Source organism: Peromyscus californicus, unplaced genomic scaffold (genome assembly GCF_007827085.1).
Source record: "Peromyscus californicus insignis strain IS unplaced genomic scaffold, ASM782708v3 Scaffold_19__1_contigs__length_69161282, whole genome shotgun sequence".
Classification (NCBI taxonomy): domain Eukaryota; kingdom Metazoa; phylum Chordata; class Mammalia; order Rodentia; family Cricetidae; genus Peromyscus; species Peromyscus californicus.
Genome location: NW_026294491.1, coordinates 33683701 through 33702648, shown reverse-complemented (window position 1 = coordinate 33702648; position 18948 = coordinate 33683701). Strand labels below are relative to the sequence as shown.

At 41.8% G+C, this 18948-nt stretch overlaps 1 protein-coding gene across 1 annotated transcript in view; it reads left to right on the top strand.

Annotated features, from left to right (window-relative positions):
• The first annotated feature begins 458 nt into the window (after window positions 1-458).
• Window positions 459-18948, top strand: part of Slc9a4 (solute carrier family 9 member A4) — a 56429-nt gene continuing 37939 nt past the window's right edge. Inside the window, exons 1-2 of the mRNA XM_052745004.1 lie at window positions 459-1657; window positions 7520-7983. Coding sequence (XP_052600964.1) covers window positions 1402-1657; window positions 7520-7983 — 720 coding nt within the window. The 5' untranslated portion in view covers window positions 459-1401. The remainder of the gene's footprint in view (window positions 1658-7519; window positions 7984-18948) is intronic.

Genomic DNA, 18948 nt, shown 5'->3' with positions numbered 1-18948 from the left:
GCTATCTCCTCTTCCATTCGGTAGCTTTCTATCTTCCATCTTAAAGAATTTCCATTTGTAAAGGAAATCAAAAAGTTGTTCTGTAAGGCACACTGGACAAGAGAGGATGCTAACACGGTAAGACTCAAAGGGACACACACTGTGGCCCTAGGCACAGCTTGTTTGTCGTTTTTAACATCCTTGCTTCAGCTGTGTTTAGGAAAATACGTAGTAAATCTGTGGGAAATTTTGGCTCTTTTTGAAGGTTTTCTCCTTATTTATCTTATTATTTACTGTCCTATCTGCTTCATGGAATGAATACAAGTAGCCACTTCCAGATAAAGAACCTTTGACAAAACCCGTTCTGAATCCTACAGACTGTCTATGCAGACACTTCTTTTGTACAAACAGACCACAATAACAAAATGGTTAACTGCAGGTTTGGGCATTCTAGACCATTTTCTCAACTGGGTTTTCTGATACACTCACCCAACTTCCTATTTTGTTTCTTGCTTTTGTAGAAACTGTCTGTGAAGTTTGTAAAGACTGGGAGCCTTGTTTCTTCCATACATTATTGGCCAGGAAATTCAGCATTCATTATCTTCCTGGTCCTTGCCTTGCTTCCACCTCCCTTGTCTATGAAGACCGTCTGATAGGTCTTCCAGAACAGTCCTATTTTCTCCTCATGGCTTGGCATACTTATTAACAGCTCTTCATCCTGGAAAGCACCTTGGTTTGGATGCTAGCTAATTCCAAGGTCAGCAACTTGTCTTTACCAACTCGCAAAGGATGCCATGCCACAGGTGCCCACTAGGTGTCAGTAGCGTAGCCTGCCAAGGATCTTCAGAGCAAGCATTTCATCACAAAAATCAAATCAAAGCAAATAATTAAGTGTGGATCAAGAGCTACCTGCAGCTTTGACCGGTTCAAAACAGGTGAGACAGAAGCGGGAGGTGTGGAGGATCAGGTACACTACAGGTGACTCCTTCCTAGGATCCAATAGGGCAGGGAGGATTCCCTTCCTTATTAAAGGACTTCAGTGATTCACGGAATGAGTATCCTTTCCAATTTACACTCACAAGATGAAGCCGGTGTTCAGTGAGTGAGGAAACAGCTTTGAATGAAGAAGGATTTCTCTTCGTAGATTTCTCTTCAATTCACAGTCGGGTGAAGGTCCTGCAGGTAGATCCCGTTGGAAGCATACGTTTATTTCATCGAGAAGATGAGCTGCCTGAACTGACAGATATTAAGAAGATTTGAAAGCATGTACCTGCAGAATCATCAAACTGGACTCGTTTGGGAATGACTTCTGGATTGCACATATATTACCTCTCATCCGGGTAATGCGGCTGGAAACCTGCCCTGCCTCAGTTGTATGGCACACATCAGCCCCCAGGTGTATATAGTAAGAGACCCACAGGCATGGGTCTGGCAGTGCATACGGCTTTTGGTTCTTGGAGCTGGTTGCTATGGCTGATGGTCCTTGCATGTTCGGAAGCATCATCGTATGTGAACGAATCCTCAAATTCCACTGCCCAACAGGCACCTGATGCTCGGTTTGCTGCTTCCAGCTCAGACCCTGATGAAAGGATATCTGTGTTTGAACTGGATTATGACTATGTTCAAATTCCCTATGAGGTCACCCTCTGGATATTGCTTGCATCTCTTGCAAAGATCGGTAAGTCCTCAATATATATTTAAGGGGGGATTGTGTCTTACCTGAAGTATCACATATGAAACTCTCTTATAAATAGACCATGGGTTAAGTAGATATTAACTGTTACTTGTGGTGCATTAAAATTATATTCCCTGAAATCAAGAGAAAGTCATGGCTTTTTAATGCTTCAGGATTGTGTTGAAATTTAAATGCATACTTCTACACCCTTCATTGTTTGGACTTTGTAATTCAAGAACACAACCATGTGACTTATCTGTCATGTAAAAAAATTTCATGCTCTATGTTTTAAAAAAATATAAAATGTAAAGGGTTGAGGGCTTGGGAAACGCCAGAGACTGAATAATATTTCTTTTTATAAAATGATCTGCCTTTGTTCCTAGCCATGAACTGTAATTTGTCAATAGCTTTAGTTATTTATTCCAAGAGACCCAGGTTTATTTTGAAGTGGCAGGAGAAAATAACCACAGGTAACTCTCACACCCCAGCAATGTGGGGTGGGGTATATGAGACAATACCTTTTGGTAAGTATAGCTTTCCTCCTAGCTCAAATGGGGCTGCTGGCCACCTCTACTTTCCTTTGTAAACGGAAGTGAGCCGAAGCAAATGGACTAAATTCAAGTCAAGTGCTCTTCATCCAGAAGCCACAGCAGTAGTTCACATTCTATGACCAATCTGCCACCCCTTCTCTCCTGAAAACAGCTTATTCCAACATAGAAAATCCATACAATTTTCTCAGTTACTGCATATAATATTGCCTTTGCCTCCTCTATGATGAACTGTAGATAATTTGAGTGCACAGATTGTCTTATTGATGTAGAATCTTAAACATTTTTATTTTCATATACATACATGAATATATATACATATATACGACAGCTTCGTAATGTAGATTGAGCCATGTGTAGTCTGTAGTGAATATTTATGGGCTCTTGTCTATCTATGCAATAACTCCTTCCTTCCTGTGGGCTGGGGGCCTCAGGTGTACTCAGGTACCTCTTTAAAGCAGCTTTGTATTTTAAGCTGTGAAAGTATTAAATGGAATAGAAAGGGTTGGTTGGGAGAAATCTCTTGCGATTTGCTAAATGGTTAGCTTACACAAAGCATACATTATTTTAAAAGAGTATTTGAGGAAAACTGGCTCTATAAATGAATACTGTGCTCAGGCCAGAGCAGGGTCTAGCAACTTTCATTTAGCCAGATGAATAATGAGAATTTTCAAAGTTGTCTCCCATGATACTTTTGTGCCACTTGTAAACAACGGGGAGTATTATTTGTCTCCACTTATCCCTCTCCCACAGCTTTCCTCCCTCTGGTTAGCAACAGCTGAAGTTGTCTGGGTACTTAGAACACAGACAATTTGCTGACCAGCTGGCCCCTTTATCTACCGATAGACACCTAGAAGCAGAGGAGGGTCCAATTTATCTTTTTTTTTTTATGTTTGCATAAGGTGTTGATTGTTATTTAGATGTATTGCACTTGTTCAGAATTCACTATCAGGAAATAGTGAGGAGACTATGGGGGACACTTTGGTTCAAGGGACTCTCAGTTAAATGTTAGTGATTTTCATGATGATGTAATTCAGTACAATTTCAGAAAGGAAAATTACTGTCGGAGATTACCAGTCGGAACATACTTATTCAAAAATGATTTTATAATAGCTAGCCTTCAGGAATCTAGATAAGTCTGTACTCCATAAGCATTTGGGAACTGAAAAGAAAAGAGGTGTGTTTATTAAATGCATGTTATGTGCTCAATATTGTGCCTGACATTCTGTATAATATGATGGCTTATTTACTGAGAGATAAATAGTAATAATAGGAAAGATGATGGTAACTATGGTGGTTTCTAAACTTTAACATTTAAGGAATGCCTATGAGTATTCAGATTATAGGTTCTGAATAATAACATAATTTTAAGCCTTATTATCACCCTCGCGTATTACTTCTCATTCATTCAGGCACATTTGTGGAGTACACATGCAGTACCTGGAACAAACGGTTTGGACCTTAAGGGATGTAGTTTAACAAGGGTAAGAGGTGAACCTAGAACTCCCTGGTAGGCACTTGGATGGGAAAATATCAAAATGCCCTCCATTCCTTTAAAATACCTAACTATGAACTATAACACACAGACACTATAGAACAAAGGTAATTCAAGTCACTTCTGGCTTTGTGAGTTATCTTTTTTGTTCCATCAAACTTCTTGGAATGCTGTGGGAACCGTTCCTGGACCCACTGGGAAGACTAGCATTTTAGGTGGTGTCTCCCATTTCCCAGGACTTGAGTGTTTCTTTCCATTTCCTTTTCAAGCACTGGGATTCTAGAAGTTTAAAGTGACTGACTTTGGGATTCTGCTGTCCTTCATGAAAGGGGACAAATGATTTAAAGTGTAACATGCATTAAGTTCTTCCTACTGCAGTGTGACAAGCATGTGGCCTGTTGGTGCCACAGCTCTGCAGGCCCATTTTACCTTAAGGCAGGTAGATCCGTTTCAAGAACCTCAGTTCAAGGAAACAGAACCAGAATGGCAGAACACAGGTCCCGAGAAAACACACAGGCTCTTCAGCTTCCATGGCATAGTTTAGAAGTTAAGTTTGATTAAAATAAACACTAACTGAAAGACAAAAATAAGGAAGGTGGAGATGAAAATAAGGAGGTCAAAAAAGTAGTCATTATAAAACTGAGAACCCAGGCTTTAGAAGGCCTTGAACTGGTCTTAACACTAGTGAAGTCTAACTGGGAGTATGAGTGACATCCCTTGGGGATAATTATGCTCAACTGTATCAACCTGCATATATACACATATACATGCATATATGTATATTATATGTACATATATGTGTATATACATATATATGTGTTCATGCACACACATATACATATACATACATACATATACATATATATATGTATATACAGTAGATCAGTTCAAAATAGTGCTGAGGGAAACCCATATCTTCTTTTCATACAGCTAAATATAAAACACTCCTAAGAGACATTCTCTGGTTCCCCATAGCCTCTAGAAAGAAATCTACCTCAGTTAATTTAAAAGTCAAGCTCTCTCTTATATGACACAAAACCATCTTCCAACTTTTACTCTTCCCAGTTCACACCTTGTTTAAGCCAGGTGACATCTCTCAATGAGGCAGCAAAGTGTCTCAAATGTCAGCTAGGATCATTCCTACCTTTTTTTTTTTCCAGTCTTGATGCTCCCCTCAACCTAAAATGTTCCTTATTTTGTTATGTAACTATCCATATCTTAGCCATTTTCCAAGGCACCCAGTTTCCTTCTATATGAAAAGCATCTCTGATGACCATTTAGCCCTTTCTTTCTTTCTTTCTTTCTTTCTTTCTTTCTTTCTTTCTTTCTTTCTTTCTTTCTTTCTTTCTTTCTTTCTTTCATTTGTACACTTTTAGATCCAGCTATTACACAGATTTAGCTGTTGATATTTGTTAAGCAATGTAATGATGTAAATTGCTAAGCAATATAATGATGTAAATCATCTACTTAATTTTGGGGGAATTTATAGACTAGTACAGATAAGTCATGCACAAAAGTGGGAGATAAGGATCACTGTTACTAAACAAGCATTGTAGAGGTAAATTGTTTTGATAAGATATATTAATTTTTGAGGAAGACTCAAAATTAATTTCTCTGGTGGGGAGTCGGAAAGGCTTAGCCTCAAATTCCAAGCAGGGCCTAAAAACAAAGAAAAAGGACGTTTTAAGCAGGGAAAACAGAGCAACAAGCCAGGAAAGGGGCCTGCTTGCAAAGGATTTTGATTGGCCGTATTGAAGGATGGATGCACTTGGGGAAGGAGGTGTGGCTTGAGGAACCCCATGATGATCCACTGAGTTCTGATGTCTTTGTCTTTATAGACTACTTCATGTACATTTTACTGAAGTCTCATGTGTCATACTATTTCTGTCTTCTCATTTATTCATGTCTTACTGTTAAAATTTTGCCAATAGTAGGAGATGCAGTATAATTCCTATCTTTTGCTTTCTACCTCATTAAATTCAGTAGTACACTATTCTTGACAGAAGAGTGCTTAAACGCTGTTAGTTTAAAATCCATACAGTGCTCTGAGTGCCTTTCACATCTTAGGTGGAACTGAGACGATAAGATATCCAGGGCTGGAGAACATGGCTTCTTAAACCGTGGCTTGCAACCTCACCCACGGTCATATGGTAGAATGTAGGGTTATGAAAAATTTAGCAACAACAATAACCAAGAAGATTTCTGAAAAACCGGCCAACAATCAATCCAAAAATCAAATGTGTAATGAGGTCAGGGTGTTTTTGTCTGTGCTTGACTGTGTTGCACCACAAGGCTTCCACGCAGCCTTGGTTTTGAGCATACAGTGTGTGCACAGCTGCTCACGTAGGGAACGCTGCCTGGGATGCTTGGTTCTTACTGGAGACAGTTGTACTCAATGACGTACAGTGCTGTGCCTTACACATGAAAGTTTCTGATGGGAGGTTTCTGGTCTTACAGATGCAGTGATTTAGTATAGAAAACAAAGACTTGCAATATTTTTATACTATCATCCCTAAACACGTCAAATTCCTCCAGCTTTGAATTGTGTTGTATTTGGATGCCTGACTTTAAAATTGCTGTTTGAGGTGTTAACATGAATTCTATATATGAAATAAAATGTAAATGCATTTTGGCTTAGGATCAGAGCAGAATTTATTACAGTTTCTGAAATATCCCTAAACATGCTTCTTCCCCTTTGTAGGACACATTTACACAAAGTGACATCAGAATTGATAATTATGATTTTCCCCATTTTATTTATTCTTTTAGTATTTCTTGCATGAATGTATAGCATTTTGATCATATTCACCTCCCCACTCACCTCTTCCAACTCTTCCCCGATACTCCTGAGACTGCTTCCCAACTTCATGTACTTTTTAAATTTTTTTTCCTTTTTTATAATCCACAGAGTCCAACTAGTGCATAGGTCTGGGACCACCAACTGGAGCCAGTCCACCAGGGCCCACACCCCTAGAGAAAACCGACTCTCCCTCTCCTAGCAGCCATTGACTCTTGATAGCTCCTCAGCTAGGAGCGGGTCTGGTGTGTCCCTCACCCACTGATGCTAGAATGTTGACTGGCTTGATCTTGGGCATGCCTTACGCCAGGAAGCACAGCTCTTGGGACTTTACAGGGGCAAAGGTGTTGTCAGTAAATGTCTAGCACGTCCTTAGACATGAGTAGATGAATAGATTTTGGAGGGACGTTTAAGATCCAAACTATAGAAGAGTTAAAGAGAGCTATGCAACCAATAGCATGAGAAATGTCAGGACCTACATAAAGGCCCTGAATGTAGAAATTCAGGAGAGGAAGGGATGGACTTCAGGGACAGATAATGAGCATAGTGATTGAGGAAGTCTGGGTTGACTCCATGATTGGCAAAAGTGACCAGGTTCCTTCATGGGATTGTGGCTCTATTGCCTTCTTCCATGAGTCCAGCTAACATTATTAGTTAAGAAGGGGAGACAAAACAGAGAAATTTTATACCTGTGATGTGGACTAAGTATAGGACAAGAAGAGATCTGGGGGCCAGTCAAACTGTGCCTGAGCTATGCACTGGGTTTTGCGTGAGTGCACACTTTTCACTCACCCACTCCTCTCCTTTTATCTTGTGTGCCCTCTGGGACCCTTACGACAATCAGGAAGCAGGGAAGGAGGGAGCTTGTAAGCTGTGACTGGTGCTACTGATAGTCTTTGATGTTATGTGAAACCGCCAAGTTCCTGCAGCAGATGGGATGCCCGGCTTGAAGGTGCCACCCTCCTGACTCTAGACCTAGCCCCGTTCACTGGCAAAGATGAATGTCCTGTCTTCTCTGTTCCCAGGTTTCCACCTTTACCACAAGCTACCCCACCTCATGCCAGAGAGCTGCCTCCTCATCATCGTGGGTGCGCTGGTGGGTAGCATCATCTTCGGCACCCATCACAAATCGCCTCCAGTCATGGATTCGAGCATTTACTTCCTGTATCTCCTTCCACCCATCGTGCTCGAGAGCGGCTACTTCATGCCCACACGGCCCTTCTTTGAGAACATCGGCTCCATCCTGTGGTGGGCAGGTCTGGGGGCCCTGATCAATGCCTTTGGCATTGGTCTCTCCCTCTACTTCATCTGCCAGATCAAGGCCTTCGGCCTTGGTGACATCAACCTGCTGCAGAATCTGCTGTTTGGCAGCCTGATCTCGGCGGTGGACCCTGTGGCGGTGCTGGCTGTGTTTGAGGAGGCGCGTGTGAATGAGCAGCTTTACATGATGATCTTTGGGGAGGCCCTGCTCAACGACGGAATCAGTGTGGTGAGTCCCCCAGATCATGTTCCCGGAGGGGTGGAGCTGGGGTGGCCACAGAGGTCGGGGCTGCTTCGGTTCTCCATGTCATGGTTGTGGCCCGAATTCTGGTAACATTCTGAAGGGTCCACTTTGTGTATCTAACTTCTCATTAGTTGCTTTAAAGAGAGAAAAGGAATAAAAAAAACATGTAATTCAACTTACATTTTAATTCAAGGATTTTTTTTTTTATTTAGCATGGAGAAACTATTATTTATAGCCATCCTGGGTCCTCAAGGTGATCAAGACAGTACCTTTGTTTCTAATATATGTCTCTATACATATCAAGCATACACACACACACACATACATATACACACTCACATTCACACATATATACATATATATCATGAGATACTAGATGAAGTTAAATAAAATTCCTCTGGCCATTGAGACATGACAGAGCAATTATAGAAATAAATCAGCTTGTATGGTGCTCAGTCACATGTCATATGGAAAATGCTTAGAAATTCTCTAGAGAGAAGCAGAGGAGGATGAATAGGCTAGAAAGAGCAAGGCTTAGCACCAAGCCCCAGGAAATGTTCACAGCCTGGGTTGTTGCAATATTCACCACAAGTCATGCTCAGGGATCAGTTTCACTAAAAACTACAGCATTCGCCAGCTGTTGGCCTATAAGAGGTGTATACACCCTTTAATGGCCTTTCATTACTTAAAACTTACATTCCTGCACATAAGCAGTTCTAGAATACATTTCATTGTAAAGGAGTCCGATAGCACAGAATTATGAGTCATAAACAGAAGTTTCCATTGCCTTCTCCCTATTCTTTATGCAAAGAGCAAGCCTGTTAACTCATTTGCGCCTTTCTCTCTCTGTCTTCACGGCATGCATACACACACCTGCATAGCTGCAGATGCACCGTGTTTTGACAAACACTGAGGGATCATACCATATCTGTGGCTTAGCTGTAGCCACTTCAGGTCCTCCCACGTCTCCTCAGTGGTTACACATTATTTTGTTGATTAAGTTAACACAATTTGTTTCACAATTTCCTCCATGGGTGGTTATTTCAGTGGTTTCTAATTTTTTTTTTTTATAGATAATGTTACAATAAACTATACTTTTTTTTTCTTCCTGGCCCTGTTTTTGCATTTGGGACTATTTAAAAACAATATTTTGTTAGTAATGAAATATACAGATTTAAAACTTGATACATGGGGCTATTTTAATCATTATTGGTTCACCCCATTGGTAAAGAAGAGGTTATTATCCTAGAGTTGTAGGGATGAGCAAAGACATGATATCTGTGTCTTAGTTTCTTTTCTATTGCTGTGACAATAGAACACCAAGACCAAGGGTATGTTGAAAAGAAAGTGTTTAATGGGGCTTGTGGTTTCAGGGGGCTGGAGTCCATGACGGCAGAGCAAAGGAAGCTGAGAGCTCACATCTTGATCCTCAAGAGGGAGACAGAGAAAATACTGAAAATGGTGTGAGTCTTTTGAGATCCCAAAGCCAACATCCTGTGACACACTTCCTCCACCAAGACCACACCTCTTAATCCTCCCCAAACTGTTCCACCAACTGGGGACCAAGCGTTCAAACACATGACCGACCCTATGGGGGCCATTCTCATCCAAACCAATACAACCTGAAACCATACAGATGGATCCAACAGCAGGTCATTAGAAAGTGTAAACACAGTCCAGAGGAGTGGGATATCAAATAACACCCCAAACCATGTGGCGTGCCCTAGAAAAAGAAAACACCAGCAGGGGTTGAAGGGGTAGGCATGAGGCTTAGAGGCTGAAGGGAGCAGGGTGGGGGATTGAAGAGGGCAGGCAGGAGGCTGGAGCAACCGTGGTCCTCAAAGATGCTTTTGAATTGTGTGGAGAATTTTGCGGACTAGAAAGGGTAAGCAGGAGCACTGTCTGGTCATTTTGCTCAGGAGAATTATCTGGCTGGGGCTGTTAAACCTAGAGCAATGGGGCTAGGAGGAATTTGCAGCTCGGCTGAGCACCTTTGAATTTTTCCAAATGCCAAGGTAACACATGACATTGAACTTGGGTGACCTTAGCTGCTAAGCTTTTCCAGAAAGGCTTTATCAGCTCTTGCTTCTACAGATAGAGTTGACTTCTTTAATTTTCCCAGAACACTCGGTCTCTTTATCAGGAGCATAATCATGTGACACGCAGAAATTCTTGCTGAGAAATCATCTGTATTCATTACCAAAGCAAGTTGCCTGCTGCCACTGAGCGAGGATCAGATCTCACCCTGAGGTTTCTCTTTAACAGTCTGTCCAGAGCAAACCCTATCGTGGTTTCCAGTACCAATTCCATCACCAGTGACATTTGTTTGACTTTCTCAAGGCTAAATTGTGTCCATGGAGATGTTTCTAAAGAATGATCATTTCAAAATAAGATTGTAATTGCTGAGTGACTCTAGCGTTTGCTGAGGGTGCTGTTGTGACCTCTGCTGGGCACCACTGCCGTTACATTGGCTCCGGTGAGGTTGCCCACACGTTCATCTTTGGTATCCCACAGCACAGTGAGTATTAAGTGTGTGCTGGGACACCACTGGGTCCCTAAGTGAAACCAGAGAAGCCCAGGGCCAGATTTAGAAAGCAGCTGAAAGCAACTGGTACTTTCTGCCGTCCAATGGTATTTTGAGCTGAGGGCTTTGAGCTCACCCTTTCATTGAGCAAAGAGCCTGCCCAAGGGCAGCAGTCACAACCCTGCAGAAGGCCTGAGTCACCCAGAGGTGGCCTGTGGTTGAGGGTTACATGTGATGACAGTATAGATCTTACTTCTAGAACTGTTGAAATATCCATGAATCTGATTCACCAAGATTGAACCACATCAAGGGTTCAGTTTGTGATTTCTCATTTATTCCTTCGTTTTGCTGAATTTTCAGGTTATGGTATTGATAACTAGAACCGACCCTCAGTGGCTGACAAACAGAGCAGAAAGACAAGCCCTACCAAGTACTGCAGTCTGCACTGGAGATCTGTGGAGAGGGAGAGGGAGAGAGAGAGAGAGAGAGAGAGAGAGAGAGAGAGAGAGAGAGAGAGAGAGAGAGAGAGAGAGAGAAAGAAGGAGGTAATTATTCTACAACAATTATTTCATCAGGATGTGCACATTAAGGATTGATAGATATTGTGTGACTTGAATATCTACAACTTTCTTTTTAAAAATAAAATATATTTCTAATATTACTTTAAAAAATACCCTAAGATCACCTACATCCTCAACGGAGTCTCCTAGTTGAGATCCTAGAAGAAAGCAGAGACAGAGCTACCCAGTCCTGGACCCATGATGGCCAGCTTTGCATTTACTACCTCATTAAATCCATGGATTTTATTATGAGGCGTGAGAGATATCCTCCATTCAAAAATGAAGAAAACCAGGCACAAGTTAAAATCCCTTGGGTTATAGAGCAGACCTAGCTGCCCAGCTCTATTCCTTCCATTCCCTTTCCATTTTCTTCTTTCCTTTTGAAATTTCAACTCTGAACTGTAAAGGGGAGGAGAAAAACCTACCTATTCATGATTGGACTGGTCTCAAGCTCAGTGGCACAGCTGATCTTTCTCTTGTATAGAAATGGCAGACTTTGTGATTGCCACACAAGACTTTAGGCAAGACTGTTCACTTATGTCTCTTCTTGCTGTAGAACTGGGATAAAAACATTCTTTGGCTCACAGGGTCCATGGAAAATTCATATTCAGCTTTAAGTACAGTAAATTCCTGGACTGGAAAGGGCACTGAGTGGTTTCTATGTGTGTATCTGTGACTTTCACATCAGCTCATGAACACATCTGGATCAACATAACCAGACAGCTGATTTTAAATATGCCTCACTCCATGACTATAGAATAGATGTTTTCCTATCTCTATGGAACTATGTGTGTATGTATGTATGTATGTGTGTATGTATCTATCTATCTGTCTATCTATCTATCTATCCATCCAACCAGTTGCCATAGATCAACTTGCTAGATAAGCAACAGGTAATTCCATTCACGTTTCTATCCACATACCCCATCTCTTCTCATCTCTTACTTACTCTACCTCCTCTGGAAGGATAAAGTTCCACGGAGCAGGGCTGAGACTGGAACCCAGGCAATCTTCCTCTGCTTTCTCTGGACCACCTCACCACATCGTTGTATCCACCTAACCCTCTCCTTCCGCTGCCTTTCCCCTGTGTTCCCATGCCCTCTCCAGGCATATCTCTAGGGCATCTGCTAGGAATGCCACTGCAGAGAGAGATGACCTATACTTACTTGCCAAGCATCGGTCTTAACCAACTTCACCAATGAGTGCTTTATCAGATTTTTCCCATTCAAGTCTCATGGAACCTCACCAGGTGGAGAATCTTGTCTCAGTTTATGAAGTGACAGTCTGTAGTAGTTGAGGGTAGGGTGCCCCTAGGCCCAACCACTGAGGTCCATGGCCCCATTCTGGCCATTCTTTTTAATATGTATACAAATTTCTTCATTGTCATTTATAAAATGAAGACAGAATCCCAATGAAATCAAGCACATATTTACTGAGTAGAATCTAGTTTGTGCAGTATAATATCCAGAAGGCAGAGTGGCCATCTTCTTGCTTTGATCAGCCAGCCATTCCCTTTAGCTGAGGCTATCAGAGGAAATTTGTAGTAGTGACCCTTGGCTTCTCTTTAACTCTGTCATTTGATCCTATCTGTGTACACATTCTATTGCTAGCACTAGATCCTAAATTCCCTGACCCCCCATCTAGAGTTTGATGTCCCCCTTTTTTCCCTCATGTATCCCATAATCCTTGCTTTGCTGAAGGGATTCCTGGGGCCCTATTGATTTCAATTCCAACTAATTATTTTGGTATCCATAAGACTCATCATCTAGTTCTGAGCAAGCAAAGGGTTCTCAAGTGTTCATCCTTTTAACATTACCATGGGGGAAGAGCAGTAACATTCAGTAGACACTGGTTTTGAATGTGGGCCTTAAGGGGCTGGTGCAGTGTGCTATAGTCATGTTTCTGAGTATTGAACAGTAGCATTGAGCTGCCTTCCCAGTTAACATCCTGTCCATGAGAGGAAATTATTGATATTCTGCAGTATGCTGGTATGCTGAGCTGGGCTAAGAGCTAGATGAAGTGGATTCAGTGCACTTTAGTCATGATCTTTCCAGCTTGTGATGAGTTCATTGAGATGTGAGATTCCGTCCTATGTCAAGGTATGCTTGACCAGTCCAAGAAACCATATGAGAGTTGGTGTATGAGGGGATATGAACCTACACATACATGATTTTTGAGCAAGAATCTCAAGCCAGCTTCATTACACATGAAATGGGAAAGACTTATCCAACCTGAGAGGGTGGTTGTGAGATCACAAAATGGGACTACTGGACATCTGGTAGCATGGTAGGTAATGAAGTAGGTCCTCACAATCCAGAGGAAGATCCAAACAAGAAATGCAACATTTTAGTGTCTACCAGGCACAGAAACAAAGATAGAATCTCAGGCAAACAGAGTAGTGAGCTCTTGGTTGGACAGCTCATGAGCCTGTGACATGCCCAAAGTGCAAGGCCTTCCCAGGGCACTTGCAACCCACTGAAGGCAGGGGAGGAGTCAGACCTGCCTACTGTGATCCCAGCATTTGCCTTTAGAAATGTGCTGTCAGTCAAAGTATTTGGAGGTTTATCTGGTGAGCTTGCACTCTGACAGTGAGACATGGGATTAATGTGTGTGTGTGTGTGTGTGTGTGTGTGTGTGTGTGTGTGTGTGTGTGTATCGCAGCAACTAGTAGCCAGTAGCCAGGTTAGAGAGGTGGAAGGTAGCAGGAGCTAGCATAAGTGAGGGCAGTCAGAGTTGCAGGCCCCAAGAGTGTGTTTCAGAGGACAGAGTTTTACCAACATGGGGAGACATTTTTTAATCCTCAGCCTCTCCACAAGTGGGTGATACCTTGCCTCCAATATATCTGGTGTCTAACTTATAGGCTCTCCGACAAGCAGCTTGAAAGACTTGCACCTTAGGGAGGACAAGCTCCTCAGTGGCATGCTAGAAACACATATTGTTAGATAGGGGCCTTCAACTGTGATTTCATAACAGTTCCCCAAATTTGACTCCTGAGCACACATTTGGACCATTTGCTTCTGCCTGAAGGAAGAGAAGAGTTGAGATTTGAATTGTACCAATTGATCTTTAACTAGAAGATGCTTAGGAGCCACTCGGGGTGATGGGCACTCACTTCAGTCATGAGGGTAGGTAACAAGGATGAAGTTCAGCTAGTCACCAAGCTGCCTTTTCTTTGTCGGGAGGTGGAGTTGAGCAACTATAGGAATAGATTCAGAGGAGGAAGAACACTTCATAGGAGAACGATCACCCTTTAACTCTTTAGGGAATAATGAGAGTGAGGACAGAAAACCTTAGAAGCAATTCTGTCGATACCACTAAGGACCCTGAACTCCCCACCAATTGTGCCCAGTGCCTTAGATGTGAAAGCAAGTCTGTCGGCTGCCTTGAGTCCCCACGCCATAAGCCCTCAGAATCCTTCTTGCTAAGCTATTATTCTTAACCTACAACCGTGTGCTCACCTATTCTGCATTTTCTTAGAACCTGTCCCAGCCACCAAGGTCCCGTAAGAGGTTATGTAATATTTTCATGGAAATTCCTCATGGGGGAGAACACCTCAGCATGCCAGATACAGCCAAGAGAACTTCCTGGTCCCATGGCTTTTGCCAGGCCATCCTCTGCCAGCGCCTGTGCTAATGATCCCAGTTGGGCATGTTGGGTTGCAGTGTGGAAATAATAAGCTTAGTTTCATGTGGAAAATCGCACAAGGTGGATTATGGAAGGAGGAGTTTCTGGTGGACAAGTACTTTCCCTATAGCTTCCTTGCTAATTATACAAATGACCATCATCTCATAGAACTTGTTGGACAAGCCTGAACTGTAGCATTAGACTATGATTGCTGGAGGAGAAAGCCTTTGATTCTGCCTCTAGGATATGATAATCTACGTGTTCTTCCTCCTCAGTACTCAGGATCAGCTTTGGCTATTGGTGAATGTCTTAGTCATTTGGGGTTATTCTAACAAAATGTCTGAATTTGATTAGATTATGAATAGAAGAGTTGAGTTTGGCTCATTATTTGGGGGCTGAAAGTCCCAAGACATAATGCTACCTGATAAAAACATTTTATCCATGTTATAATATGGCATGGGATAGAAAGTGAGCCTCTAAGGGTAGGAGCCATGTATGGTTCAAGGGAAGAGCCAGGGTCTCGAATCATCACTGTTCTCAAGAAACTTCCAGTGAGAGTGAAAAAGCATTCCTCCAGGAAGAGTGTGTCCCATCTGAGGGTTCCCCCACAGGCCTCATACCCATTTCTTAAAGATTCCTTTAGCCCTCCCATCACCACACTGGCACCAAGCCTCCAGCAAATGAAAACTGTGTGACACAAACCACACCCAAGTCAAAGCAGTGACTAATAGATTAAAACCACAAGAAAGAACTGAGACATCACAACAGGCAACTTCTTAAAATGTTTTGTTTAGATTTCTTGAGAAGTTCATACATGAACACTGTATTAACATCATTCCCACATCTTCTCCCACTACAATTTCTCCTGTGCTCCCTCATTTCCTCTTAAATTCATAATCTTTTCTTCAATAATTGTTGTTATATATGTATATATATATAAACCTAAACCTACTGAGTATAGCTAGTGTTGTTTATATGTATGTGTGCAGGGATGACCACTTGGAATTGTGTAATTCTTTGAAGGTCTTGTCTCTGGAGAAAACTGAATCTCTCTCTCTCTCTCTCTCTCTCTCTCTCTCTCTCTCTCTCTCTCTCTCTCTCTCTCTCTCTCTCTCAGCTTCCACCAATTGCCTATAGTTTTTAACCTAGTAATGGAGCCTTGTGAGATCCCCTCCGTCCAAGTGAGCATGTCAACAATCGTCATTGTGCTGGTCTTGTTTAAACAAATATATTGTTGAGAATTTGTGGGTGCAGCTTCCCTGTCATATTCCATGTCATGACACTATCTCTCATCAGACTAGTCCTGTGGCTCTTACAATCTTTCTGTTTCTTCTTCTATGGTGTTCTCTAAGACTCCGGTATTGTGGCTGTGTTGTAGAAGTATCAGTTGAAGTTGGGTATCTCATAGTCAGTTGTTCTCTGCATTTTGACTACTGTTGTATTTCTGTAATGTTTTTCACAACTGTTGCAAAAAGGAAAAAAAATTTTTAGATTTATTTATTTATTATGTATACAATGTTCTGCCTGCATGCCAGATCTCATTACAGATGATTGTGAGCCACCATGTGGTTGCTGAGAATTGAACTCAGGACTTCTGGAAGAGCAACCAGTGCTCTTAACCACTGAGCCATCTCTCCAGGCCCCCCGCCCCCGGAAAAAAATTTTTTTTGACGAGAGATGAGAGCTATACTTATTTGTGTGTATAAGGATTAGGTATTTAGAATGCAGTTAGAAAGTATTTTGGTTTAGGAAAGTAGCAGTAGTAGGTTTTCCTCTAGAGTCTATGACCTCATCAGCCACAGGTAATTGGATAGGTTTGTAGTACTAGGCATGGATTCCTTTGTATTGAGGGGGACTTAAGTACAATTAGGCAGCTGTTGGTTACCCCAAGATGGAAGTACCACTATTGCATTTCAGTGTATATCTTACCATGCTTGTCATTGTTGTCATTCACAAGCTTTACCTATGGGTAGGATTATTGATTGCTATTTTTTTTTTTTATCTTGGCAGCTTGCATAGCAGTTTCAGATACTGTAAGAGCTAGTCCTTAGGGAGGAGGCTTCCAGCTTGAGTTATCTAAATCTTGTGTCCAAAGTGTGTTTTGTCTTCAACAATAGCATCTTACTTTCAAGTTCTAGGAAGAAACCAAGGGCAACATCAATAGCCTATATTTTTCTGGTTGGGGGAAGTCTGTGGTGCTCTCCTGACCAACAACTCAAAGGGAGACTTTTTATGCTGGCATTGGGGATTTTGAGATAATGTTCCCTCCAAAATCCACAAACTACCCTTTGTATTTTTTAAAAAATTAAAATAAACTTAAATTATGTCTCTGTGTGTCTGCGTGTGGAAAAATATTTGTGAATGCAAGTGCCTATAAAGGCCAAAAGAAGTCATCATATCCTCTGAAGCTGGAACTATTATTGGTGGCTGTGAGCATCTGGCTTGGGTTCTAGGAATGGAACTTGGATCTCCTGCAATAGTAGTATGTACTCTTAAACCATTAACCATCTCTTCAGCCCCAACACTTCTATTTTAATGATATAGTTCAGTGGTCTTAGGTGGAGCCAGAGGTTCTGTGTCCTATCTGTCCATCCATCCATCCATCCATCCATCCATCCATCCATCCATTCATCCATCTTTCCCTCCACCCATCCATCCACTACCTCATATCCAGTCATTCGTCTGTCCATCCAAAAACCACTACTGCACAGTTGCTTTATCAGATACTGTTCCTTCCAGGATGGGAAGAGTAACCTTTTCAGAAAAATGAACTTAAATGGACTGGTCACAGTTGATGTTTGCTTTTATGGCTGAAGAGGTAGCTTGGGTTTTAAATGACTCTTTGCATCATGTGGATATTCTGACACCAGACAGCAAAAGATAGTATTTTGGGCATTTGCTTCAAGTTGGTGTAGAGTTGATAAAGAGAAATGTTTGTGTAGATGGAACAATGATGGACTTCACACTTCCCTGGACAGCAGCAGAGGTGAGCAAAGGGGTTGGTAGGGAGTGGGTATATTCTTAAGTTAGTTTTGAACTACTCACTTCAAAATGCTTTATGCCATTTAAAAGAAACTATTTGGTATCTTTAGAGATGGGGTCTAGAAGAGAGATCTCACGGAGTCAGTGGCATGCCAGTGGCAACAGCAGCCAACATATGGTAACGTTCTACGTCAGCTTTCTTCAAGCTCAGAATTGCATTCATCTTTTCTAAATAGAGGGGATTTCCTTAAAGGGCTCCTTCTCATTTGCTTATTCTTCAAGGGAGCTGCCACTCAGTTTCTCTCTTTCCCAATGTATCCTCCGATACCTTTTCAATTTGCCAACTTGATCCTAGTTCTCTGAACTTATGAACAAACGCTGAAAGATGCCCACCCCAGGGGTTGGATCTCTTGTTAAGCTTTCTGCTCCTGGGTTGCAGGTCTGCACGTTTGGGGGCAGTGGGATTGTCTTTTCATGGTGGTTACCCAAGATCCTGGGCTCTTTAAATCTAAAGCAGCTTTTGAAGAGATCTCCTTTGCTGTGACCTAACTCAACAAAAGATACCATACAATGTCTACCATATTGAATACCATGCCACAGGGAAAAGGATAGTGTCATATCATGAAGTATGAGACCCATCCTGAAAATGACACATTCCTCATACTACCACACTCAAAACACAGCCAGAGAAACTGGTGATGACAGCCTCTAAAAGGTTGCAAGTGCAGTCCTAAAGTGTGTCTATTAGAGGGAGAAACTCAGGAGTAAACGATGCTGAGGGGCATCACTCCAGAATGAACATGTTTGGTCATTCATTTATACTCTGCTGCAATAGATCTTCTCATTTCTCTTCTTCTAATCAGCTTTCATGCCATTGAGTTGTAAAAGAAGTGAACAAATAGCATAAGGATGCTGGTACAGTTACATGGTCATCAGATTAAATAGCTATAGCAAGAGAAAGCATTGCACAGGTGAAGATGAGCAGATCCTCATGATGAAAATGTTACGTCATAAGGATACCCCAAGCTCATACATGCATATGAATCTACTTATAAGTGTCCCTTAAACATGAAATAAAAGTGACATATTCACAAGTAGGAAATGACTATTGTACAATCAGTGCAAGAGAGTCTATTAACTTAGTCTTAGGGCAAGCTAGGACAATACCTCCAAGACATGAAGGGTCTGCACCCTACCAACCACCTCATTCTGGTTGCTATTTATGAGAACTATGCTGAACGACCCCAAATTAGACATTCT